Source organism: Grampus griseus (assembly GCF_964374135.1).
Source record: "Grampus griseus genome assembly, chromosome: 1".
NCBI classification, from domain to species: domain Eukaryota; kingdom Metazoa; phylum Chordata; class Mammalia; order Artiodactyla; family Delphinidae; genus Grampus; species Grampus griseus.
In genome coordinates, this window is record NC_139017.1 from 55,155,752 (window position 1) to 55,181,288 (window position 25,537).

Genomic DNA, 25,537 nt, shown 5'->3' on the forward strand with positions numbered 1-25,537 from the left:
TAATCTTCATTAAAGAAGGCAAGAATATACAATGGAGAAAAGACAATCTCTTCAATTGGTATTGGGAAAACTGGACAGCCACATGTAAATCAATGAAATTACAACACTCCCTCACACCATACACAAAAATAAACTCAAACTGGCTTAAAGACATAAATAAGAGACACAACACCATAAAACCCCTAGAAGAGAACATAGGCAAAACATTCTCTGACATAAATCATACCAATGTTTTCTTAGGGCAGTCTCCCAAGGCAATAGAAATAAAAGCAAAAATAAACAAATGGGACCTAATCAAACTTATAAGCTTTTTCACAGCAAAGGAAACCATAAACAAAATGAAAAGACAACCTACGGACTGGGAGAAAACATTTGCAAATTATGTGACCAACAAGGGCTTAATTTCAAAAATACACAAACAGCTTATACAACTTAATAACAAACAAACCCAAACAACCCAATCAAAAAACGGGCAGAAGACTTAAATAGACATTTCTTCAAAAAGACATAGAGATGGCCAACCGGCACATGAAAAGATGCTTAACATCACTAATTATTAGAGAAATGCAAATCAAAACTACAATGAGGTACAACCTCACACCGGTCGGAATGGCATCATTCTTCCAATCCAAGAGCATGGGATATCTTTACATTTCTTTGAATCATCTTCAGTTTCCTTTTTTCATGTTTTATAGTTCCCAGCATATAATTCTTTCACCTCCTTGGTCAGGATTATTCCTAGATATTTTTTAATGTGATTTTACAAGAAATTGTTTTTTTACTTTCCCTTTCTGATATTTTTATTGCTAGTGTAAAGAAATGCAACAGATTTCTGTATGTTAATCTTGTATCCTGCTACCTTGCTGAATTCGTTTATCAGTACTAGTAGTTTTTGTGAGGAGTCTTTAGGGTTTTCTGTATACAGTATCATGTCATCTGCATATAATCACCATTTTACCTCTTCCCTTCCAATTTGGATGACTTTTATTTCTTTTTCTTGCCTGATTGCTAGCTAGGACTACCAATGCTATGCTGAATAGAAGTGGTGCGAATGGACATCCTTGTCTGATTCCAGGTTTTAGTAGGAAGGCTTGACGAAATATTTTGTTATGTTATTTAAACTACCAAAATTTCAAAGTGCATCTGATTATTTTAGTGAAAATAATTCTATCCATTTGTTGCTAAAACGGAGTATCTAAAATACTGAGATGGTTGTTTCAGTCATAACTAAAATCATTGTTCTTATAACCATGTCTTCTTCAAGATCCATGTTTTCTTACTATTGCTTTTCTGTCTGAGCTCCTCTCCTCTCTGTTGCTTCTGCCACTATAGATCACGCCTCACTGGGGCTATCTCATTAGCCTTTTAGGTGGTCTTGCTCTGCCCCTCCCACCCACCTTTCACCATGCTACCTGAACTACCTTAGCTACCTTCTCTGAAAAAGGTCCCATCAAGCCATAAATTTCTAAAATAAAAAAACAAGAACTCCCTAAATAGTAAAGCAGAGATTCCTTGAAATAGCACTACAGCTGCTTGGGATGTGGTTTCCTTTTTGTTCAGTGTCAGCTCCCATCTCTTATCTCCACCTATCACCTTCACCAAGCAGGGGACCACACACAGTGTCTTCCACACCCTGTGCCTTTGCTCACACTTCACCCTCTGCCTGTAGGCCTGCCTCCTACTCTTTCATCACACATGAATTAAAATTCTTCCCCCTTCTCTCATTTGGCTAGAATGTGTTATCCTTTATTATAGCCCTATGCTTATCATAGCACTTGCTTCATTCGTTATTGTATTGGATGATCTAATTGAAAAAAGAACTGGGCTGGGATTCGGACAATCCAGATTTGAATTCCTGAATTACTTCTTAACCTCACTGTGTCTCAGCTTCCCCATTTGTAAATGACAGATTGGGGATTGATTATCTTTGTATGAGGTACCTTTTAGCTCTATAATTCTGTGAATCCATCTATCTCTCTTACTAGATATAGCTTCTTAAATCACAATGTCTTACAAAGTTTCACATTGTCTATAGCACCTAACTGCACTTTGTACCTAGAAAAACCTTGACATATATTTGTGGAATAAATGAATGAATTAGTGAATGAATTAGATCTTTATATACAATAAAATCACTATTATGTTTGCAATTTAAATAAAATGTATTTAAATAAAGTGTATTCTCCATTTAACTATGTTTCTAGAGAAGATCTAAGACAAGGCAGCTAGTAAGAATAAGCCACAGAGATTAAAGCTTTTCAATATTCATTATTCCAAGCAGCATTCACATATCAATATGCAAATATACAAAGTCTGAAGCTGAATATGTACTTAGTTGCTAGAAGGAACTCACTGAAACTAAAAAAGATATTTAAGATAGAGAAAGGCTGCCTAACAAAACTAATTATAAACTGATAATAACACAAAAATAATTGGCATCTATTTAACTTTCTATTGCCAGACACTGAGGTGAGTTTTTTGTGTGTGCGCATTCTTTTATTTTAATCCTTAAATTATACTATGCAGTAGAAATAATTATTATTTCTTTACAGATGAGAACACCTGGACCCAGAGAAGTTACGCAAAGTGCTCAAGCTCACACAAAGTGTAAGTAGCAGAGTGAGGATTTAAATTCAGGTCTATCTAAATCTAAACCCATCTCTGAACCACAGTACTCATTTGCCTCCCCTGTGATGATACAGCCTAGAAAATAACAGATGTTTTTAAAAACATCTTGAAAAGACAACTTAGTTGATGGACCTTACTTTGTTGAAAGGAAACAGATCCACTTACACTAACTCAAGGAGAAAAAATGGTTTGTTAAAATGATTTACAAGGCCTAGAACAGGAACTGAAATTATATCAGAAACTGAAGCATCTCTGGGCATTGACTGTTTTCAACTTTTTCTTTCCAACAAGTTTCATGGTCTCTCCCTCCCTCCCTCCCTCCCTCCTGTTCATGGCAGCACCTGCTTTTCCTTTTACTTTAGCTCTATTCTTCCTGTCAACAGTTCCATGGCATCATTTAACTTCTCCACTGCTAAATGGTACTTTTTCCTTGTATGTTCTAGATCAAATTCCTACGAAAGGGCATTGGATTTGCCCAGCTCATTTTATTGCACAAGGCTTGCTGCTGCTGGGAAGAGGGTACCCTGACTGACCAACATTAACATGTAGTCTGCTTACCAGATAGATGCCTCTTTCTTTCCCTTTGCCCTGAGATTACCCACCCTCTACCATTCCACAGCTCTTTTTTCTTCACAAACAAGTTTCTACAAAAAGTAGTATAACATATTGTTTCAGGTTCCATTAACTCCTCATCTGGCGCTATTCTTCCCATTTGTTCTTCAGTCCTTGAAATCTGGATTCTTCTCCCATTACGCCATTGAAAATGACCTTGCTGATGACACCAGCAACTACTTACCAGTGGAGTCTAATGAGCAATTATCAATCCTCGTAGTATTTGACTTCTTGCAGCCTCTAACATCACTGACCCCACCCTCATTCTCAGTCTTTTAGGCCTGCTTCTCTTCCAGTTGACCTCCTTTGTCTCTGGCTGTTACTCTATAGGATTCCTTTGCTATGCCTGTCTTCAACTGTTGGTGCTCACCGGGTCTCAGTCATTTGCTCCCTCTCTAAACCCTCTCTATAGTTATTTTATCCACATCATTGACTTTACTCTAAAGGCTGTTGACTTTCAAATATTAATCCCATCTCATGTGACTCTTCCTGAGTTCCAGCTATATACTAGTAATGCCCACTGGGATATTCTACAGACATCTCAAATCATACATTTATAAAACTGAACTCATTATCTCATCCATCCCAAACTTTCTCTAGTTCCTCCTTCCATATCCCCTACCATGAAAGCATCACCATCTTCCTCACTTTGTCAAGCAAGGTCCTTCCTTCTTCTTTATCCCTCACCTTAAATTGATCGCTTTACTAGTTAAGACTCTGATTTCAATTAGGAGAAGAAAACTTAAGGTAGCTGAGTGGGGAAAAGTAAAAGGGAATTTGTCATAGAGCTGCAGTGATTCTTACAGAATCCAGGGGTAAGAACATAGCTGGGCCTTATGGGTCAAGAGCAGTTCAGTGGAGTTTCTTTCCATTTTTCATTTCTGCTTCTCTCTGCGTACCCCTGTCATTCTTCTGTCTCAGCCAGATTGGGTCTCTCTGCTTCTCAGTCCACTCTATAGGAGGAAGATGGGCTATCACATAGCTGTCAAATTTTTATCTTCTCCAGTCAAGAGATCATGCCAGGGCAGTTAATTCCAGAGAAGTCAACACTGGCTAAGAGAATGGGCTCACATGGTGAAAATGAGGCTGCTGAAACCCACCCCTGTGGTTAAGGAAGTCTGATAAGGAAACCATTATGACTTTGGCAGAAACCCCGGTGGTACCTACCACAATCACTACAGTCTGGTGAGTCTATGTCATAAATTTTTCTCTCAGTCTCATCACCAATGCCATTGTCCTTGTTCAGGTTCTCCTTCATCTCTTCCATGGACTAATTTACTCACATTAATTATCATATATACAGTCCTCTGATCATTTGTTTACATACATGTTTCTCAGCTAAATTCTAAACTGCTTGAGGACAGGCATTATATCTTTTCATTTAGTTTCCCCTCTGGTATAATTTCTGAGATATACTTGGCCTCAGGAAATATTTGTTCAATAAGTAAAAGAGGCATTTTGTATCTTAGGCCATTATTCATTTGAATCCCCTACCTAACCACCCTGACTTGGATTCCATGCCTGCCAATAACCTTCTGGTTAAAATTTGAATTACCACACAATGCTTCCTTCAGGAAGAGAACGTGCTAACCAATAAACTTCTACCTTAGTTTAAATCTTACTCTCTTATGAGTTTGGTTATGCAGTCCCTGAGAGATGTATAAACTCTAAGACTTTGTTAAAATTCAGTTTCTAGACCTAAAAACCTGGATCCTGGACTTCAGACATGGTAATTTCACCACTCTGAAATAACCACTCTGAAAAGCCTTGTTGAGGAAGCAACTCACCACTTAAGGTGGCATCTGTCAATGTCTGTGCCCAGAAACCACAGTTCATGTTTCCAAAAATATTCGTGTGAAGTAGTTAATAACAAATCAAGGTTCTAGAGATTTATAATGCCTTTGCAGAGGAAAAATGTGTGGATTCTAAAATCTCACATATTACTGAACTCTTTATTGCTCAATAGAAATATGTGGGAAAAAATTCCCATAGAGATATGGCTTCAAGTTCATGAGAGATCAGTTTTCCTGAACGTGTTTGCCACAAAGGATGATACGTAACATAAAAAACATGGTTCTAAGAGCCATTTTTTGAGAAGATACACATGGCTGTTTCTAATAAATATATTTAATAAAGGCCAAAGGCACAAGCTTACCTTAAAATTTGGTGAAAGCATTACTATAGTAAAGCAAGCTAATGTGCTCTAGAATACTGCTTCCTAGGAAAACAAGGATAATGAAATGACTTTCATGATGCTGATGGTGGTATGTGGTAGCCAGTTTTTTTTAAATTTTTTATTGAAGTATAGTTGATGTACAATATTAAATAAGTTATAGGTATATAGCACAGTGATTCACAATTTTTAAAAGTTATGCTCCATGTATAGTTATTATAAAATATTGGCTATGTTCCCTGTGCTATACAATACATCCTTGTAGATTATTTTATAGATAAGAGTTTGTACCTCTTAATCCCCTACCCCTAGATTCTTAGGAAGCTAAGGGGACACACCTGAGGAGGTATGGTGGCATCAGACCCTCTAATTGCTTAATAACAAGACACATCAGCAAGCACTTACTCAACAAGCAATCTGTGTTCATTGATTATGTGCCAGGCTAGCAATAGAGCTGGGGACACAGCAGTCACAGCCCTTGCTCTCCAGTTAGCATGGTAATCATGGAGGTAATCGCCCATGACTGCCATCTGGGCAACAAGCATCCCTCGGGGCATGGGAGCTACACAAGCCACATAAACCAGGTTCTTTGCATATTGTGGACCAAGCAGAGATGACCAGTCACATGTCATTTTGCTTCTCTTTCTTACTGTGGTAGCCAGTTTTATGCAGCACTTGTTATATACATAAATACTTAGAAGTTTCCATGCATTGTTTTACTTAGAGTTTTTAAAAACCTAGAGGAATGGACATTAGACTATTTTGAGAGGTTGTTTGCAACATATGTATCTCATATCTTGCTGGTCATTCTAACCAAGAACCAGCATCCCATCTTTTTTGTTCATTCATTTCAATATTTGTTGCGTTCTTTCAATTCCAAGCACTATTTTAGGTGCTGGTGATACAGCATTGAATAAATAAAGTGCTTTTATCTTGGGGCTTACCTTTTCTTGGGGAGGAAAGAGAATAAGATAGATGTTAAATTAACAGGTCAACTTGAGAAGTGGCAGTTTAAAAACCTAGGAATAAATCCAACTCTTTAATAAAAATGAAATCAATGGCAGCCACCATTTTAGTATCACTATGTATCAGAAACCTTTCATATATTAATTGGTATTTTAAACTTATTTTATTTTATTCCTGGATTCAACAAATATTAAGCTCCAACTATGCATCAGACATTGGATAAACAAAACAAACAAGAAACTGAGTCTCAGAGAGGGCAAGTAATTTGTCCAAGACCCAAATAAGTGATAAACAGCAAAACTGGGATTTTGAAAAAGTATGTCTGACTTCAAAAGTAGAAACAGAGTAACTAGTTATGAAGCTATTGAAATAATCTTGGTCCACAAACAAGAGCCATAGCAGAAAAGAGGTCAGATTCTCTTTGAAGGTAAAGACAATATGATTTCCTTAAATGGGTGAAAACAGAAGTCAAGAATGACTCTATGGCTCAAAGGTTTTTGGTTCATGCAATATGATTGAAATGAGGAAGGCTTCAAGAAAAGCTGGCTTGAGGAAACATTAAAAGATTCACTTTGGGAAAGTTGAATTTAAGATGTCCATTGTACCTCCAATGTGAAATTATTGACTAGACAAGTGGATTAACAAGTCTGAAATAAAGGAGAACAACTTGGGCTAGAGATAAAAATTTGAGAGTTGACAGCATACAGGTAAATAATGTAATATTGATTGTGGCAAGGCTCATATGCCATAGATTGCCAGCATTCAAGTGGCAAAGTTGTCACTAGGTTATGAAAAGTGAAGAGCATGACCGTTTTTCAGACTCAAATAGAAGATAGAAGGCCATTTGCTTTTGTGATGAGAGATGGATTATGGTTAAGTCTCATGGACAACACTAACTTTGGTTTTTTGTTCTGCTTTTTTAATTTTATTTATTTGTTTAGAAGCTTTGATTGTCTTTAAATACTTGGAGAAATATTCAGCTGAGATTCAAAGTTGTATGCCATGAAGCAGTGGTTCTTAAACTGTAGTGTACATAAGAATCACCTATGGGTCAGAGCTCATTAAAACTTTGATTCCTAGGCCTCACTCCTAGAAACATTTATTCATTGGAATATGAGTGGGGCCTGGGGATCTTTTTTTTTTTCCCAAGCGTACTGGGTGAATCTGATATAGAGTCCATAGGCCTCAGTTTGAAAAACTCCACTATTGATCACTGAACAAATTGTTTTGTCTTAGTAGTGTAAAGATAGTTGCTTCTTGGTGTATCTGCCCAGCAAGGCTTAAACCAAATAGGATTTTGTCCTGTTCTAGAAATGCAAGACAAGGTAGTTTATTGACTATTTACCCTTTTGCCAGTTAATTTACAAGGTTCTTTTCTTTTCCATAATTACTTTAACAATGTTCCTGAGAACAGGGTGCTTTTTTTAACTTTTATTGGAGTATAGTTGCTTTACAGTGTTGTGTTGGTTTCTGTGGTACAGCAAAGTGAATCAGTTATATGTATACATATATCTACTCTTTTTTAGATTTCCTTCCCATTTAGGTCACCAAAGATCACTGAGTAGGGTTCCCTGTGCTAAACAATAGGTTCTCATTAGTTATCTATTTTATACATAGTAGTGTATATATGTCAATCCTCATCTCCCAATTCGTCCCACATCTCCCCGCCGCCCTTGGTAACCATTAGTTTGGAGAACAGGTTTTGATGGGGAAGAAGGACAGTACTTGAGAACTGTAGGTGATGGGATGGGAGACAGTAAAAAAAAAGGAGCCTGAAGGCTGCCCATTGGATTCTGTCATGCAGAGTACACATGATAACGTTAAATTCACACCAACACTCATATCTGTGATTCATTTGTTTGTTCATTCAACAGACAATAAGAACCAAGGTCCAGACACTGTCAGACCCTAGTCTCTGGCCACCAGATTCCTCTCAGAGACTAGCCCATTAGATAAGAGGTTCAACCTGAAAGCAGGTAGGGAAGATGAAGAGGCTCTCTACATCTTCCATTCTAAGAAACTTAAATTCACCAGTACAGCTCAGTCCAACTCAGACTCTGTATTGAGGCCCTGTGTGAAAAATATCTCTGCTCCACCCTCCCCCCACCCTGCCCCACATGATGTCCCTGGACAACACCAAAGCTGGGTGGAAACAATCACCCTGAAGGCTGAAAACAGAGATTCCCACCCTGATTATGCAACTGAAGCAATGAGAAAGTTGGTTTAATCTAATGGGCCCTAAAAAATGAATTTTCATTTTTCTATTGCCCAACGCTTTCTGAGTTCTTTGAGCAGGTCACATAAACCCTGTAGTCTACTTTCCCAAGCAATATAATGAGATTCACCAATACTGCTATGTGTCTTGGAGCGACAGCTCAACCAAATTGTGTGGAACTCCTTAAAGCTGTTAACTGCTGATAGAAATCAGTAGATGATTAAAATAAAATGAATGGAAGAGTCTGCATTTTGCTATCTAGAGCATTCATTGTGGATATGTAGACAGAGTCTGCTTAGAGCCCAGCACTGTGTGTTTAAAAAAAAAAATTGAACTAGTTCCCTCATGCTACTTTAATTTTTCTTGACTATCAAGAAATTGAAAAAAATGTTTTATATTCATTTCTAACAATTTTCTTAAGTCTAACTTTTCAGAACAGTGAACCCTCCTACACTGTTGGTGGGAATGTAAATTGGTGCAGCCACTATGGAGAACAGTATGGAGGTTCCTCAAAAAAACTAAAAATAGAACTACCATACGACCCAGCAATCCCTCTCCTGGGTATATATCCAAAGAAACAAAAACACTAATTGAAAACATACATGCACCCCAGTGTTCATAGCATTATTTACAATAGCCAGGATATGGAAGCGACTCAAGTGTCCATCAACAGATAAGTGGATAAAGATGTAATTTAGATATACAATGGAATATTACTGACATAAAAAAGGATGAAATAATGCCATTTGAAACAATGTAGATAGACCATTATGCTTAGTGAAATGTCAGAGAAAGCCAAATACTGTATGTTGTCACTCACATGTAAAATCTAAAAAATAAAGCAAACATATAACAAAACAGAAACAGACTCACAGATACAGAGAACAAACTATTGGTTACCAGTGGGGAGAGGGAAGGGGGAGGAGCAAGATAGGGGTAGGGGATTAAGAGGTACAAACTACTATGTATAAAATAAATAAGCTACAAGGTACAAACTACTATGTATAAAATAAGCTACAAGGATATATTGTACAGCACAGGGAATATAACCAATATTTTATAATAACTTTAAATGGAGTATAATATATAAAAATTTTGAATCACTATGTTGCATACCTAAAACTAATATAACATTGTAAATCAACTATACCTCAATTTAAAAACTTCTAAAAATGAACTTAAAAAGCAGTGTTTCATATGGGCCAGAATTTCTTTGATGCACCCTCATATTCTCTGGATCAAAAACTCTAGTCTGATAACCCACAGATAAATCAGCTACAGATGACTTACCAACATATACTTTATTATAGGTTTAAAATGTAAACAACTATTTGAAGAAACAAGGAAACAGTATACATTGAAAGCGAAACCTGAAATTACAACACTAGGGAAATTTAAAGGTCATCTGTCGGTAGCTGTCTTTCTGGTTGCAACTGCAGAGACCTCTGCTTACCCTGAGAAATCACTGATGTGTGGGGCTTTTGCTAGGAGTATGACAATTTCACTTTCTCCCTTGTCTGCCCTGATTGTCCCAGGAATGACGCAGAAGCCAAGAGGAGTTATTAAGAAGGAGAGTTTTACAAGCAGTGGTGTACTGGTGAATGGGTTTTCCAAAAAGAAAAGCCCTGATTTGTAGCATTTGCCAGTTCCCATGGTATAAATAGTCCCACCATGGCCAATTTCAAGGATGACTGTATTTAACAACCAGATTGTACAATTTGTGAAAATTTAACAATCACTTCTTATGAACTAGTACTGGTCCACTCCAGCACACTACTGCTTATAACTCAACAACAATCAATATCACCAAGTTTCCATAAATATAAGTCATATAACTTTAATCTCCTGAGAAAATATACATATGCCAGAGGAATCAGGCATCCAAGCCTTTGGCCCTAAGCTACTCAGCAGACATCTTTTAAAAAAAAATTACTAAGAAGCACCGTGGCCTCAGGCTTAGTCTGCTCCCAGGCAGTTTTTCTTGCTCACAATACAAATATTTTTAAATTAGCTTTATACGGTGATACTATTAATTAACAGTGTAGCCTTTTACAAATATCCATAAATATTTTAACTTGGGTTATCACGTAATCACATTACATACCTTTCAACAAGAACCCATAAGCAGCTAGTTAATTTTGCAGAGTCCAAAACTTTAGCAGACTGTCATTGAATTGAGTGCTATTCATTCTTTTTGGAAGTTAACACATTTGACCAAGACAGGCTCTTCAAAGTGAGGAAGGGGATTTGGTTGAAATCAGTCCTGAACACGCTGTGCTCCCTGCTCCAGGCAAGGAAAGGAAAAGTTTGCTGAGAAAGGAAAGAATTGGTGTAGCTTCTCTCTAACTATGCTTGGGCTAAAAGGGAATAGACCGCCTGAAAAATCAAATCTCCTAAACTTTATAGACTTCTAGAGCTAGAACAGTGTGATACAGTGGGAAGCCCAGGGCCCCTTGTTAATCACTAGTTCTGTGGGTTGAAACAAGTTACCTATGTTCCATCTGCCTCCAAATTCTCATTGTTAAAACTGTGCCAAAAATACCTGCTCCATTAACTTCATAGAATTGTCATGTGATATATGAAAGCACTTTGCAAACTGTGCAGAGCTAGCTAAAAATATGAAATCATTACATGACAAAATACAGTAATGGTAATATCAATTTCTGGGGTAAATCTTATGATTAGTAATGATTACTCTTTCTTTACTACTGACAATGTTTAGACACATACACAAGTTCTCTTGAAGCCCTATGTGAAGGTTCAGAATGACCCTTTTGACCAGCTAGTTTTATAAAGCACCCTGCGTCCTGAGTATGATAAAATCAAGGAAAGTTCCCGAATAAAGTGCGTTCCATTCCAATGCCACCTTTGCCTCTGTCCCAACAGTTCTCAAGAGTGTTCTCTATCCTCTAATGCCATCAAATCTAAAGTGGTGTATTGCTGGCCTATCTGTGGCCACCCTCCAAGTCTGACTACTTTTTATTAGGAGGGTCTCAGAAGATGGGAATATGGGAAGAATGAAGTCAAGAAATCCACGGCCCAAGAGTATGAGAACAAGGCCAGGCTACTGCCCTAGATCTTTTTTCATACCAGGTAAGGCTCCCATGGGAATAAGAGTTCATTTTTTTCCACCCAGGGAGTCAAGGATTAGACAAAGACACTTTGAGAAGATTCTGTCCTCTAGCCACCCGTATTCATTTTATCATGAACTAGTAAAGTGCCTTTGCTGACCTAACGTCAAGGGTACCAAATGTCTTTGGTCCTCCCTCTGAGTCTTATTCAGACAGGCATGAGAAATGAAAATCCACATGCAGAGGAGTTCTGTTTGTTTGTGTTGATCTGTATGCCCAGATGAACTGTAGGCATTGAGACTCTTCCTCCTCCATCCTACCCACTGGCATCTCTGCATGTGCTGAAGAGGACAGAGGAGACCAAATCGAGTCTCTAGGAGATGAACTGGGGATTTGCTAGCAAATAGATCCCCCAGTATGTGTTATTTTTTAGAACCTGATGTTCAGCGTTGAATATCAAGTCTATTACATCTCCAGCATGGAATTCATAAGCCCCTCCTACGTTCTGGATTGTAGAGTTGTTCGTTAGAGCTTGTATGGGGTCTTCATTCTTACGTAGCAGTGCCTCAAAAGGAGCTCGCCCCTTGTAGGCTGTATTGGGAGCCACTTGGCCGTAAATTAAAAACAAACCATTCTGAAGTATTTTCAGCCTCCAATCAGCTGTCTTAGTCACACAAGAAGGCTCAGGAGAGGGCATTTGCCATTTTGAAGGTAATGGTCCTATAAGACATTTACAAGAAAGGTGGGGGAGAGAAAGCAAAAAAAAAGGAAAGCATAGTTATTTAATTAATTATTTCATCTTCTTCCTGATTATAGTTCTTTCCTACTTACAGGATGTTTCTTTACCCGGTCTATACTAGTTCTCTCCAACCACAATTTTAGTATTTTAAGTATCTACCTACTCCTTGTTTTAGAGAAACTCCTAAGTGCATCTCTTGCTTGGGGAGTTCTAAGGAAATACATTTAGAATAGGGACACGGGTTAAGTTTTAGGGTGGCACTTCATCTCTTATCGATCGATATTTGTGAAAGGGAAGAAAGGAGGAAGGAAGAGAGGAATCACCCGCCAGGATGGTGATGACCAAAGTTGGCAGTGCAGGATGCATATTTGCCTTTTTCTGTGTAAATACTATTTACTATGTATCACTTTATCAATGAGATTTTTCTCATCAATCTGTATAAAATATAGCGCTCTCCTGTCACTCTCTCCCTTTACCTTGTTTTAGTTTTCTTCATAGAAGGTGTCACCATCTAGCCTATTATACATTGTTCATTTGCTTATTGTCTATCTTATACCCACTTGAATATAATGTCTTTGAGAACAAGTACTTCTCTATTTTGTCCATTGCTATATCTTCAGCACCAAAAAGAATTCCTGGTAGTACCCAGTATGTGCTCAATAAATATATCTTGATTGAATGATACAACCGTGTTCCTGAATTAGGTGCACTGTGTCTAAATTATGGCACTTTATGGGTATATATCATTCAAGATACACTTGGGATATCTTTATCCAAACCCTCCCAAAATAGCTACTGGTAAATTAATGAGTTTATAAATGGAAATTATTTGACTGTTTAAATATAAGTATCCCTGGTTTATTGCTGTCAAAGGGGATGAGGAAAGGGTCAAGACTTGTTTATTTTCATAGGAATATGTGGAATTTACATATTTTCCTAATGTTAATTGTTTTACACAGAGGTGTGATTTCAGAATCCCAGGATGTGCTTTTACCTCCCAAAACACTTAGTCTGGCCTGTTCTCTAATTCTCCATAATTTTTGTTATGGAGGCAAAGCCTTTGTCACATAATTAGAAACCTTGATAAAAAAAAAAAAGTACCCTGGAAGAGATAACATATTGACAAATTCTTATTTGTATATAAATGTCAGATATAAGGCTCTGAGGGTAGATTCTGAAGGAGAATGAAGGAAAGATCATTAAAGGAAGAAGCAAAGTCTCCCTGTATCTCCAATGAGCCCAGAGCCCAGTAAATTTCTTCCTGCTTGACCATGTAATTGACCATAGGCAAGTCACCAGGAAGGAGTGTCACTGGTTCTCATATTTAATTCTGTGATGGGGGACACTTAAAGACCATCTGAGCATCACTTGAGGTTCTCAACTTTTACCACATCAAAAGAAAATTTCAACATATCATGAGGAGTTTCACTCCATTCACTAGAAAAACAAAAACAAATCACAAAGGCAGAGATAAGTAAAAAGAGACTCCCTAATTTCCACAAAGCAAGGAAGCCTGGCTGTTTGCACTGTATAGGAAAACAGGAGTTGAAGTTAACTCTAGAAATATTCTTCTGTCAGCTGAAAATGGGTGTTTGTTTGACCTTAAACCAGTAAACAACCCAAAATATATTCATTTCAATTTTGTATGTATTCTAAAAAATGCCCTAAGGCTCAGGACGACTGTAAACTTTAGCGTGTCTTCTAAGCAAGTACCAGGTCACTATAAAGGAAAGTGACTCAGGAGCTAAGAGGAGAAGAGAAACGAGCAGAGAAGTGACCATTCCCCTAACTCTCATTTCTCATCTATATACTTAGAAACAAAAATCGCACCCTATACTCACTCTACTGGACGCTAGCAGTATGTGAAATATGAGAATGACTTTGAGTCTGTCACAGGGAAAGGTTGTAGAAATCTGAAACTTGTGCTTATTAAAACACAGAATTAAAAGTAGATTCCTGGATCTCAGATTCCCAGGCCTATGGGAGTGCTATGCATTCCTGCCCAGAGATGTGACCTTGAATGTAGTCTTCATCAGGGCATGGGCTTGTCCATCTGGTTTACCTCTGAAGCCTCAGCTCCTAGACAACTGCTTGGCACAAGATAAGCAGTTATAAATAGGAGCTGAGGGATGACTAAAATAGAATGCATGCTTTCTTAACTCTGGAGCTTGCCTTTTGCATCAAATGCTAAGGAAAGTAAAAAAGGAGGTATATGAGACATGTTACTCACCAAACTTCGCTATACAGGGCCCACTGGCAGTCTGTAGGGGAAGAAGAAGAATTGGTCAGGATGATGACAGTGTCACAACTTTCTTGATTGATTTATTTAGAGCCTCTGATTCCTGAAGCCGACTTCTTTTCCCTAGCCACATAAAGAAATCCCTCCCTCCCCCTTGTTTTGGATCTCTCAGCTTTCCTTTACAGATGGCTGGCGCCTTCCTTTACCTTTCATTACCCGGCTACCTTTTGGGTCTTCTAGGAAAAAGTTAAGAACTCCTTTTATCCACCTAATCTCTACCCACAGTGCAACTATTTGATCTTGGACTCTCCTCCTCTTGGGCTATAGAAATTTTCTATAAATAATAGTCTCTGCATCCCAGTGACTTCACAAGATGGTCCACTGGCATGTGAGAAAATAATAGAATTTCTATTTTAAATAACAAGTTAAGCTATAGAAATATTTACATTTCAGATTGATAATGTCTCCACTATTTAATATTCAGACAATCATGCATCATATACAGTGACTGAAATACCCTGAGGAGATCTCAGTTTCAAACTATTGCAACATACCACAGTTTACATGCTACAGGAATCCACCAGTGTGGTTGATTTTATAAATACAGATATTTAAACACTAAAGTCTTTAAGATACTTAGTAGTAAGGTAAGGTATACCCACACATTTTGTACCATGTAAAGTTCATTTGTTTCCTTGTGGCAAAGTGCTTAAGAGACTTTTCAGGCTTAAACATGATTATCATGTTATGAAATCCTTTTATAGGATTTCTCTGGCTGCTATGCTAGGAATAAATTAAAGGGTGACAAGAGCAAAAGCAGTGAGACAAGCTAAGAGATCAGTGTAATCATCTATGCAAGAAAGCATGGTGCCTCTGACCAAGGTGCTAGCCGTGGCGATGGTGATGTGTGATTGGAAATTGAGCCAACAGGAGTTCCTGACATGGATATGGATAAGAAAATGAGAAGAGACAAAGATGACACCAAGATTTGGGGCACGAGTAATTAGAAAGATAAAACTGTTAATCACTGAAATGAGCAAGATTTAAGAGGAGTAAATTGGGGGGAAAAGAGTCATGAGTTCATTTTTAAACATGTCAAGTTTGTGATGCTTATTAGATATACAGGTAGGAGTGTCAAGAAGGTAGTTATATCTGTAAGGATAGAATTTAAGGAGTTCTGATAATAAGAGTCTTCAGCTTCTGTGTGGTGCTTAAAGATATGAGACTGTATAAGAGCATCAAGTCAGTGGGTAAAGACAGACAGGAGTACTGGGGCACTGCAATGTTTAGAGGTCAGGAAATAAGAAAGAACCCGCAAAGGAGCCTACGAAGGAAAGGCCACCTTGGTAAGGATTTTAATTATAGACCGTGGAATTTAAGTTGTCTAAGGAAGGAAGAAAAATCATGAATGGAGTGATGGGACAGTATATTTTTTAATTTTATATTTTTTATATAGCAGGTTCTTATTAGTTATCTATTTTATACATATTAGTGCATATATGTCAATCCTAATCTCCCAGTTCATCCCACCACCCTGCCCCCAACTTGGGACAATATTATTTTAATTAAAAAAAAAGAACTTTGCACTATTGAACAATGAATTTAAAATTTAGTGTCATAACACGGTAAGCACACTCAAAAATGCATTCTTCCATTTTGATCTATATTTCTTCATGAGGTAATTTTTCAGTTACGACGGTCAAAAAGGCAACCATAAGGTAAATTAACCTAGACTATAACTTTCAAATTATTATATTAAAAAGTGTTAAACTAAGATTAAGAAAATAAACACATTTATCAAATTACTTTACTAAAATATTTCAATTATTTTAGAAATCTTTATATTATATATTTGCATATTATATAAATATAACATTTTGGTAAAAGCAAAATAGTTTTGCACTGTGGATAAACAACATTAAGCATATTATTTGGTTCATCCTTATAAATTTCTATTGTGTATCTTTTAATATACAGAGTATTAGAACTTGTATAAATAAAACTTACAATAAATTAGCATATATATTGGGATTGTACTCAAGAACATTTTGTTGATAGAGAGGTGCAATAGAAAAGGTTGGGAAGTCACTGTTCTAGGAGATAAATCACTGGATTCCTACAATTTCCTTTGCTCTTGCAATTATTTCATCCTTACTTTGGGATTTCTTAGAAGAGATGTTAAAATTCAATTTAGTTTAACCCATAATAGGCATGTGATAGGGACTCAACTTCAATTCTCTCACTTATAAAATGGGGGAAATAGCAGCACCTAGCCTATTGAGGTTGTTTATGGGTTTAAATGAGGTAATTCTTTTTTTTTTTTTGTGGTACGCAGCCCTCTCAACTGTTGCGGCCTCTCCTGTTGCGGAGCACAGGTTCTGGATGCGCAGGCTCAGCGGCCATGGCTCACGGGCCCAGCCGCTCAGCGTCATGTGGGATCTTCCCGGACCGGGGCATGAACCCGTGTCCCCTGCATCGGGCAGGCGGACTCTCAACGACTGCGCCACCAGGGAAGCCCTAAATGAGGTAATTCTTATAAAGGATTTTGCCCAGATATTCTGTCTTGTCCTGCTTATTATTAGTGTTTTGATAATGATGCTGATTATAATGAAGAATTAAAACTTTAAGCACCTGCATTCCCAACATTATACTAGCACTGTAAGCAAGAGAAACTAATGTCATCTGTGGTCCTCGCCTCTTAAAAAGTTTATCATCTTTCTAGAAAGACATGATTAAACACATGAAGGGATTAGATAACAATCTAAATATAAAAGAGTTCCAAAATCTGTGCCACAGGTAACATCTATGTTGTCTACTCTCATGTATAAAGAGTGTGAGGAGAAGCCTAATGCCACAGACAAATTAATTACCAGAGGCAGAAATCCTGGATACTGCAGAAATCCTGTAGGCTGCTTTCATGTCTATTCAGAACTACAGAAACCACCACTGTGCTATTCTGTCATTATTGCCACAAATGAAAATCTGTCTAATCACAAAAATCCTCTGTTTGGTAGTGAGGCATAGTCCTGGGTTGAGGAAGTGGAATAGATAAGCAAGGAATACCCATTTTGTTAAAAGTCTTTTTTAACTTTATCTTCATTGTAAAGTCATTAATAATAATGGTGTAAATATGAATCGCTACCATCCACTGAGAGCCTACCATGGGTCAGGCACTGTACTATCTCATTCATTCTTACCACAACTCTGTGAAATAACCAACACACACATTTTCAGATGAGGAAATGAGGAGAAGGATTATGTAACTAGCCCAAGGTCATGCAGCTGATGAGAGGCCAGGCTAAGATCCAAACAGAGCCTGACTCAAAAGTCTCACTCCTGCCGCTCTGTGGAGCAGTTTGTATTTCTAATTTTGGTGACGTTTGAAAGGAGTGGGTATCCACTTATAAAGAAGCATATGGGACTTTCTGTTTAGTTTAGTTAATTTATTTTTGCTTAGAAGGAGCAGTTGCTCTTGTAACCCCATTGTGATTTAAGCCCAGATTTACATACTTGGGGTAATAAATAATAATTATTTCTCCAAACCAACTCTAATCAGATCATCATTTGGAAATAGAATCTACTCTGCTTTTAAGTACAAGCACAACTTTCCCTTTGGAAAGTAGCCTTCACTTCATTGAAGCAGGGGACTCTCCTGACATTTGGTTTCTTAGAGACAATTTCTGTGAGGTTATTTTTATCTAGGGATGGACCAACTCCTTGGGCTCATAACCGATTCTTTCAGTGAAACGTCTTCTGAATGAAGAGGGGGAAAAAAGAAAAAAAGAATTCTCCCAAGGAAATTTCTGTTGATTGATTTCGAAGGAGCCAACCTTCCTGTCTAACACTTTTTGGATTAGTGCCTAGAGAGGCTGGAAAGTGGGATTTTGTATATAAAAACCAGAGTGGAGACTAAAATAATGTAAATTCCAAGGTCGTGGAGCATTATGAGGAGGTGGAAGTGGCCACCTCATAATGACCCACCAGCCATTCAGTCCTCTTTTCCAAAAATACTAATCTGTGGCCAATAGGGAAAAATAAGTGCAGGCAAGTGAAAAGTGGAATACAGGAGCTAATATCATTCCACTGTCAGTCAAGCCTCCCTGGCATCCTGTCAGGATAATATCCTGAAAACCTTTCAAACGTCCCCAAATTTGGTACAAACTCTGGGCTATTCCTTTAGAGGCAGAACCTTTCATGGAGAAGCTGCAATATTGTCTAGGAGAGAGAATCTGGAATCAGAGTTCAAACACAGGGGATTGATCAAATTCAGTTCTGGCAAGAAGTATCCTAGTATGAGCCCTCCTCCTTCCCTTTGCAAGAACAGTTGTGTGCCTTTGAGAAAGGCACTTTCCTTCTCTCCCAGGCACTGGTTCCCCAGTCACACACAGGAAATGATGACACCTAGAACATATCCTGTGTGCTTCACAGTCATCTGGCTAATAGGATGTGATGTTTGGAGAAAGAAAAGGCACTTCCAGATTTAAGCTGTTGCTATTCTCACCCTTCCCCTTCTTCAGAAATCTAAACACTCAGAATTCCTGACAAGTTTTTTTTCTGCTCAAAGCTTAACTGTTCCAGAAAGTTCAGAGTTCTGCTTGATACATTCCTGAGACAGTGCGGATGTGATTACAAATTCCTCTGTTGTACTCACTTGTGTACAAATTAATGGGCTACTTGTGTAAAAACTTGCCCAAAGCTATACTTGCCCTAAGTTAACATCAGCAACTATAATGTACTGCTTCCTCCTGTATCTCTTCTCAAGTGCTTTCAAATATCTGAAGTAGTAAAACCATATCTTTGAAATTTTAACTGACCAATCCCCCTTAGAAAAATGTTTCTACAGTCACTGATTTCATATCACAGCCCCTTCTGAGATGGGCATGTACTACCTTATTCTCTGCAAGGCTCAGAATCTTTAGATGTACCCAGGAATTGGCTAAATCCTAAATTAAATAAAGCATTTCTTATTTTCTTTTTGGTCAATGCTATGTAGTCAACAGTCACATTTCTACTAAGAACCTCATGTACCTACCTCCCTTCCCTTCCCTAGACCCACAACTTGGACTGGAGCTCAGTGGGAAATTCCTGATAAGCATCAGGGCCTTCCCAAATAAAGTATTTCCTCTTTCCTCCATGAAGCCTTCCCTGATCAACCTAGCCCAAAGTCATTGACCCCCTCTTGACCTCCTAAAGCATTTATGTTCTATACTGTCCTTAGCTAAGTTATTAATCACTGTATTTTATAGCTAGAAGGGACATTGTAATGAACAAATCCATTTGCCTACCACCATTTTTCAGATGAAGAAACTGAGAACCATAAAGATTAGATACCTTTCAGATGCATACAGCTAGTTATTGAGAGACATAGAATCTGTATCTTCTTACTCCTAGTCCAGTGCCATTTCCCTCCTCAAAGATATGCTAACCATCTGTAACTTACCTTATTGTCTTTTATTATCTTTTTGTGTCTTTTTCCTCAGTAAGAGTGTAGCTTGCACCCCATTCCTTGAGGGCAAGCACCGTGTTTTACATCTTCTTATTCCACCAAGAGCAGAGTTCCAGAAAACACTCCACAGGCATCTGTCAACTGACTGATTTAACTGATCCCATCTAACTTAGTTCTGCAGCTAACATTTAGTATTTTCTACTACCTTTCATCTTAAACACTTAGATAAGCCTCAAAAGCCATACTGCCGTGACAAAATTGGAATTATATTTACATTATCTGTACCCACATGACTCTTTCTTCCAACTAGCTCTAACAGTACTGAGTGACAATGATAATAACTAGACTTATAAAAGAAAAAAGGAGTATAATAAATAGCAACCTTAGGTACTGTTGTCTCCTTACCTTGAGTGGAAGAAAAGTAAAGATTAGTGTACTGAAGGAGCAAAGTAATAGCAAAATAACTATTGTTGAGCAGAGTAGCCATTTCTTCCAGGATGGTCTCTGTGCTCCTTGAGGACTTGAATGGCCTAAAGGCATAATCTCCAGGTGGCTCAAACTCATTCTTTGCAGGAATGAGAGCTGTGGAAAACAAACATTCACAAGTGATGAGCACAGTCAGTTTTGTAGTATTATGGTAATTAGTAGTGGGTGTAAGAGGCGGGGTTTTCCTTCTGATTCTGTGTGTTGGAAAATGATACTCATAGGCTAAGTGCTGAATCTCATTTGGCACCAGGCCAAATGCACTGAAAGGAACAGAGGGCTAAAAGCCAACACAAACACAGAGGACAAAATACAAAACAAAACAAGAGAAGTTAAGAGGGGGGAGAAAAAATTATTTCCTGAGGCAAGAGGAACTATGGAACTGTGCAGTATTACAAATTATTCCAGATAAGAAAATCACTGTTTGTAAGAAAAAATAAAGTTCAAGATTAAGCCCTATCATACTCCAAATATCATATATGTGTGAGGCAGTAGATCAGGGAGCTAGGGAGACTGGAATGCATGGTTTGGAAAAAATAGTTCCATCAATTTCTAGTGTATAAAATGTGTTCATTCTGAGTGTGTTTCATGTTTGGTAATTGCAATCATTGTTGCTTTTGTTGTGGTCATCCATTTACAGTGCTTGGTGTCAGTTTATTTATCTCTTGTAAAAATAAAATACAGTGTGTGTGAAAAAAAAAAGTGTGTTCGTTCTGAGATGGTCTCTAGAAAACACCAAGTGTATTACTAGAATTTAATTTTTAAAATATGTCAATACGAGAAGCTTAATTCTTTTATGTCTCACCATTTAAAAACTCTGAAAATTCAATGCTGGCATCAAATAGAAATTAAGTTATCATACAAAAGGACATATTCTTGCACCCTGTCCTCCAGTCTGAGCTTACATTCTATTCCAAAAACCTTGAGTTTTCTTCCTGGCACCAAAAATACCAATTTACTACAAAATTGAGGAAGTTCCCTGGTTCTCTGTACCTCAGTCTTTCCATTTGTTAAATGGAATGCCTACCTTTTCTTTTTACCCAGTGCCAGAATCATGTTCTAGAAAGAACACGGACTTTTAAATCAGACAGACCTGAGAGGGGGGGCCTGGTGTTGCCCAGCCCTTATCTGCTCAGTGGCCTGCAGCATGTTACTTGACTCCTTTGTTTCCTTCCTTGTAAATGGAGAAAATTTCCACTTCATAAGGCTTTTTCGAGAATGAAATAGATGTGAACGTTTGGCTCATAAGAAGTGTTCCATAAGTGTTTCTCTCTTCTCCACCCTTCTGAGAGATGTTAAGACTGAATCAATTATGAAATTCTAGAAAAGAATGATTTTTTTAACATTTGCCACAGGGTATAACTCAACTGAAGTTCATTTAAATAAAAGGAGGTAAAATGAAAGTATTTTGAAGAAAAAATTTCTCATCTAAGAGAGAATCAAAGATGTTTTAAATTAGGGAAAAAGCCTAGAGATTGAACATCCTCATTTCTGAGAGAGGACGCTAAGGATAATAGAAGTTGAGAGGTGTATCACACCACTAATGGCTGGGTAACAGTGGAGTGGGGACCTGAGCCCAGGGATACTGTCTTTTAACCCAATCATCTTTTTTTTTTTTTTTTTTTTTAGTACCACACTAATTGTAGCAATATTTCTCACTGAGTTGTCAGATTTAACATGGCTCTATTTTATCTTGATCAATAAAGTATCTCTGAAGAAAAGTCACTGAGTCACACGGGAATAATTTTTTAATACAACCATGTTTTGTGGCTCTTTCCTAGATGCTGTGATGCAGAGGTTAACAGCAAAATGACTCCAGAAGAGTGATGCATTCTACCTACAACTCTTCCCTTGTATCATGTCTGAAATGCATACGCACCAGCACAGAATTTAAAACTGATTACTGAAAAGTCAAACTATTTCCTCTGTGTTTCTCATTTGTTCCTTCTCCTAATTCCTCTCCAAATTTTAGATGCAAGTGCCTCTGCTTGCTCAATTCAGTAAATATTTATTTAAATAAGGAACTGTTCCAAATAAAGTCCAGTTCCTTCTTCTGCCCTTAACTAAGATTAGGCTCTGGAATATCCTGTTTAATTAGTTTAACCTTCTGAACATATCTTTAAAAAGATGACATGCTTATCTCCAGAAGAATACATTCCAAGCACAAGGAACTATATTCAATATCTTGTAATAACCCATAATGGAAGAGAATGTTAAAAGAAGAACATAAATATTTGTATATATATGTATAACTGAACCACTGTACTGTGAGAGAGCATTAGATAGACATTGGATTCCTCCAAAATCAGGTCTGCAGTCCCTGCCACGTTCCCCTTATACACTATTTACCATGACTTTATGCTTGTGATAGTGTATGGCATGGCATATTCAGTGAAAAATATTCAGTGTGTCAGAACTCAGGAGCACTACACAGCTGATTTTTGCCTACTCTAGATATCAGAGTATTCGTTGTTGGAACAAATAAGGCCCAGGTGGCCTGAAGATACATACATAAATGGATGATAGGTAAGAGGAAATAGACATAATACGTAAATATGGTTTTAAACTTGGAATTTTATGAAGGCAACAACAGTCTGTGTTAAGATTAATAAACGCCTACTCTGTAAAGAGAATTGTGTAAGCTCTATACATAGATATATACGTACACATATATATTTACATACATATACATATTTACATATTATATGTACAATAAATTCTAAAAGTTATATGGAGACATATAACTCTCCAGATCATTTTCTCTAAGGAACTAATAACAACTCTAACCAGGGTGGTCTAGGAAACCGTTTGAATTAAAATTATGTTTTTCTTCCACCACTTGGGGATCCTCTTCTATACCCTAAATTCTCTTGTTCTGTGCTGTTTTTGCATGTCCATTTTTTGGGAGCCCTTCCCAAATTCTTCATTGTTTGTCTATGTTTTACTGAATCTAGTACAGTCTTTAAGCAACAAGTCTATTGACAAATTTCCATGGAAGCCTTCCTGTTCCAGGCACCTGCCTTACCACTAATCTCTGAGAAAGGCTGTGTGGGGTTGTATGTCCCTGTCTAGCCGGAGTTCTCTCTGTGAGTGGCTTCTTGTTGTCTTGGGGAGGTGTGGGGGGCTGTCCTCTCTGGCCTAACCAGTATTGTGTCAGTATCCCGGCCATGGAAGGAGCATCTTAAACACATTTTGCTGGGAAGGATTACTTCCTGCTTGGAATCTGGACTGAAAATAGATTTTCCGTTATGCAACATGGCATAACACTTCCTAATTAAAACCATCAAACATCACCCTAGAAGCCGTAATGACAGGGATTTGCTATTAAAGCATATCTTGCCCAATATCAAATGGATCGCCAGAGAACTATATTTCACCTATCAACCAAATTAAATAAGAGGGTCTTAATATTCCTGAGATTAAGCATCTCCCAAATCTCCTGGATTTCCTTGGGTAGCCCTGGCAGATGGGGATGGGAGAGGTATTTTTCCCTTTATGATTCAACTTGTTTTCCTCATTTGACAAACTACCACACACGAGCTCCACCAGTGGAGAACAATCAGCACATTCACTGTATTCGACACCCAACTGTGACATGTGTTCATACAGAAATCTGGGAGACACTCTCTTCTGGTTTTCCATTTTTAGTACTGGTCTTAACACCATCCAATTTAGATACTCTGGCTCATGGCTAGATTGGTTGGTTTGGGCACTGAGAACCTACATGAGTAAAGAAAGTTTTGGTTTTTCTACATGAAATGATTCCAAAATATAGCAAAAGAACGTTACCCCCTTGCTCATTTAGAAAATATTACTGACTGCCTTCTATGTACCAAGTATATAAAGAACTTAAGTACTAATAGAAAAGGGCCAGTCCATATCTTCAAATTTCTTATCACTTTTGGTTTGGTTTGGTTTTTAAAGGTAACTAGGGAAAGAGACAAATATACAAAGCAATATGAGGAGAAGTGTGTAATAGGACAAGAACCAAATACCTGACCTCACTTGGGTTAAGGGGAAGTTTTATAAAGGAGGTGATGACTAGGCTGATATATACGTCTAAAAAGACATTACCAGGTGAAAAAAACCTCATAATATCCCACTCCCCTAAGCTGATCAATTTGTATAAATTTACTAATATGATATATATTGATAATATATATTTATATATTATGCTATCAGCAACTTATGTATGCTATCTATAGTACAATGTGTGTGTGTGTATATATATATATATATATATATATATATATATATATAGTGTGTGTGTAGTCTTACAGTGTTTTCAGGCACTTTACTTGGCAATGGAGAAATCAGGAGTATGACAGGACCTCTGATCTTAAGGAATCCATTGTCTGGTAATTGCTGGTTCTCTTACATTTGAGTCTTCTAAACTTGCATTGAAAACATGTTTCAATTTCAAGACAAGTTTCACTTATTTCTCTTTTCTTTCTGTATGATTTTATGTCACTTTCCCAATTTCCTAAGTGCGAATTGCCAAGGCATCTGGAGATGTTCAGGCCAAGATACTTGTCTATCTGGTTTGAGGACTCCAGCCCTGAATGGATGTCTCACTATAAAGAGGAAATTCAGGCTGGTATGCCAATGGAAAAAATGCTGAATCACAGACAACACTGTGGAATGCTGCTTGATGAAGTGGTGTCAGCTGAAGGTAGCAAGCAACTTCCATTAGCTAAATAAAGAATAAACAACCTTGAAGAGGAAGCTGTAAATATTATGGAAAGATAAGGCCTAACGTATTTCAGGTCCTTCATCACCCAGCAAGCCTAAGGGAAATCTCTTTGGCTGAAAGTAAGGATATTCTCCACCCAACACATACACGGCCTCTTACATCCTCTCCTGGTCCCTCATCTCATGAATTCCTAGATTTTGTCATGTACCAGCTGCTCTGACGGCAACACCACTGAGTGTTGATTTCAAATGTAAACCATAAAAAAAAGAAGA

At 37.6% G+C, this 25,537-nt stretch overlaps 1 protein-coding gene and 1 long non-coding RNA gene across 2 annotated transcripts in view; one reads left to right on the plus strand and one right to left on the minus strand.

Moving 5' to 3' along the window:
- Positions 1-22,488, plus strand: part of LOC309827802 — a 258,154-nt gene extending 235,666 nt beyond the window's left edge. The window contains exons 2-4 of the long non-coding RNA XR_014297250.1: positions 2,553-2,607; positions 16,979-17,169; positions 22,354-22,488. This is a non-coding gene — a long non-coding RNA (uncharacterized lncRNA). The remainder of the gene's footprint in view (positions 1-2,552; positions 2,608-16,978; positions 17,170-22,353) is intronic.
- TNFSF18 (TNF superfamily member 18) overlaps positions 12,039-25,537 on the minus strand; it is a gene marked incomplete at both ends in the record, with an annotated part of 82,931 nt that continues 69,432 nt past the window's right edge. The window contains 3 exons of the mRNA XM_082662615.1: positions 12,039-12,385; positions 14,635-14,665; positions 20,495-20,671. Of these exons, the coding sequence (XP_082518741.1) occupies positions 12,039-12,385; positions 14,635-14,665; positions 20,495-20,671 (555 nt within the window). The remainder of the gene's footprint in view (positions 12,386-14,634; positions 14,666-20,494; positions 20,672-25,537) is intronic.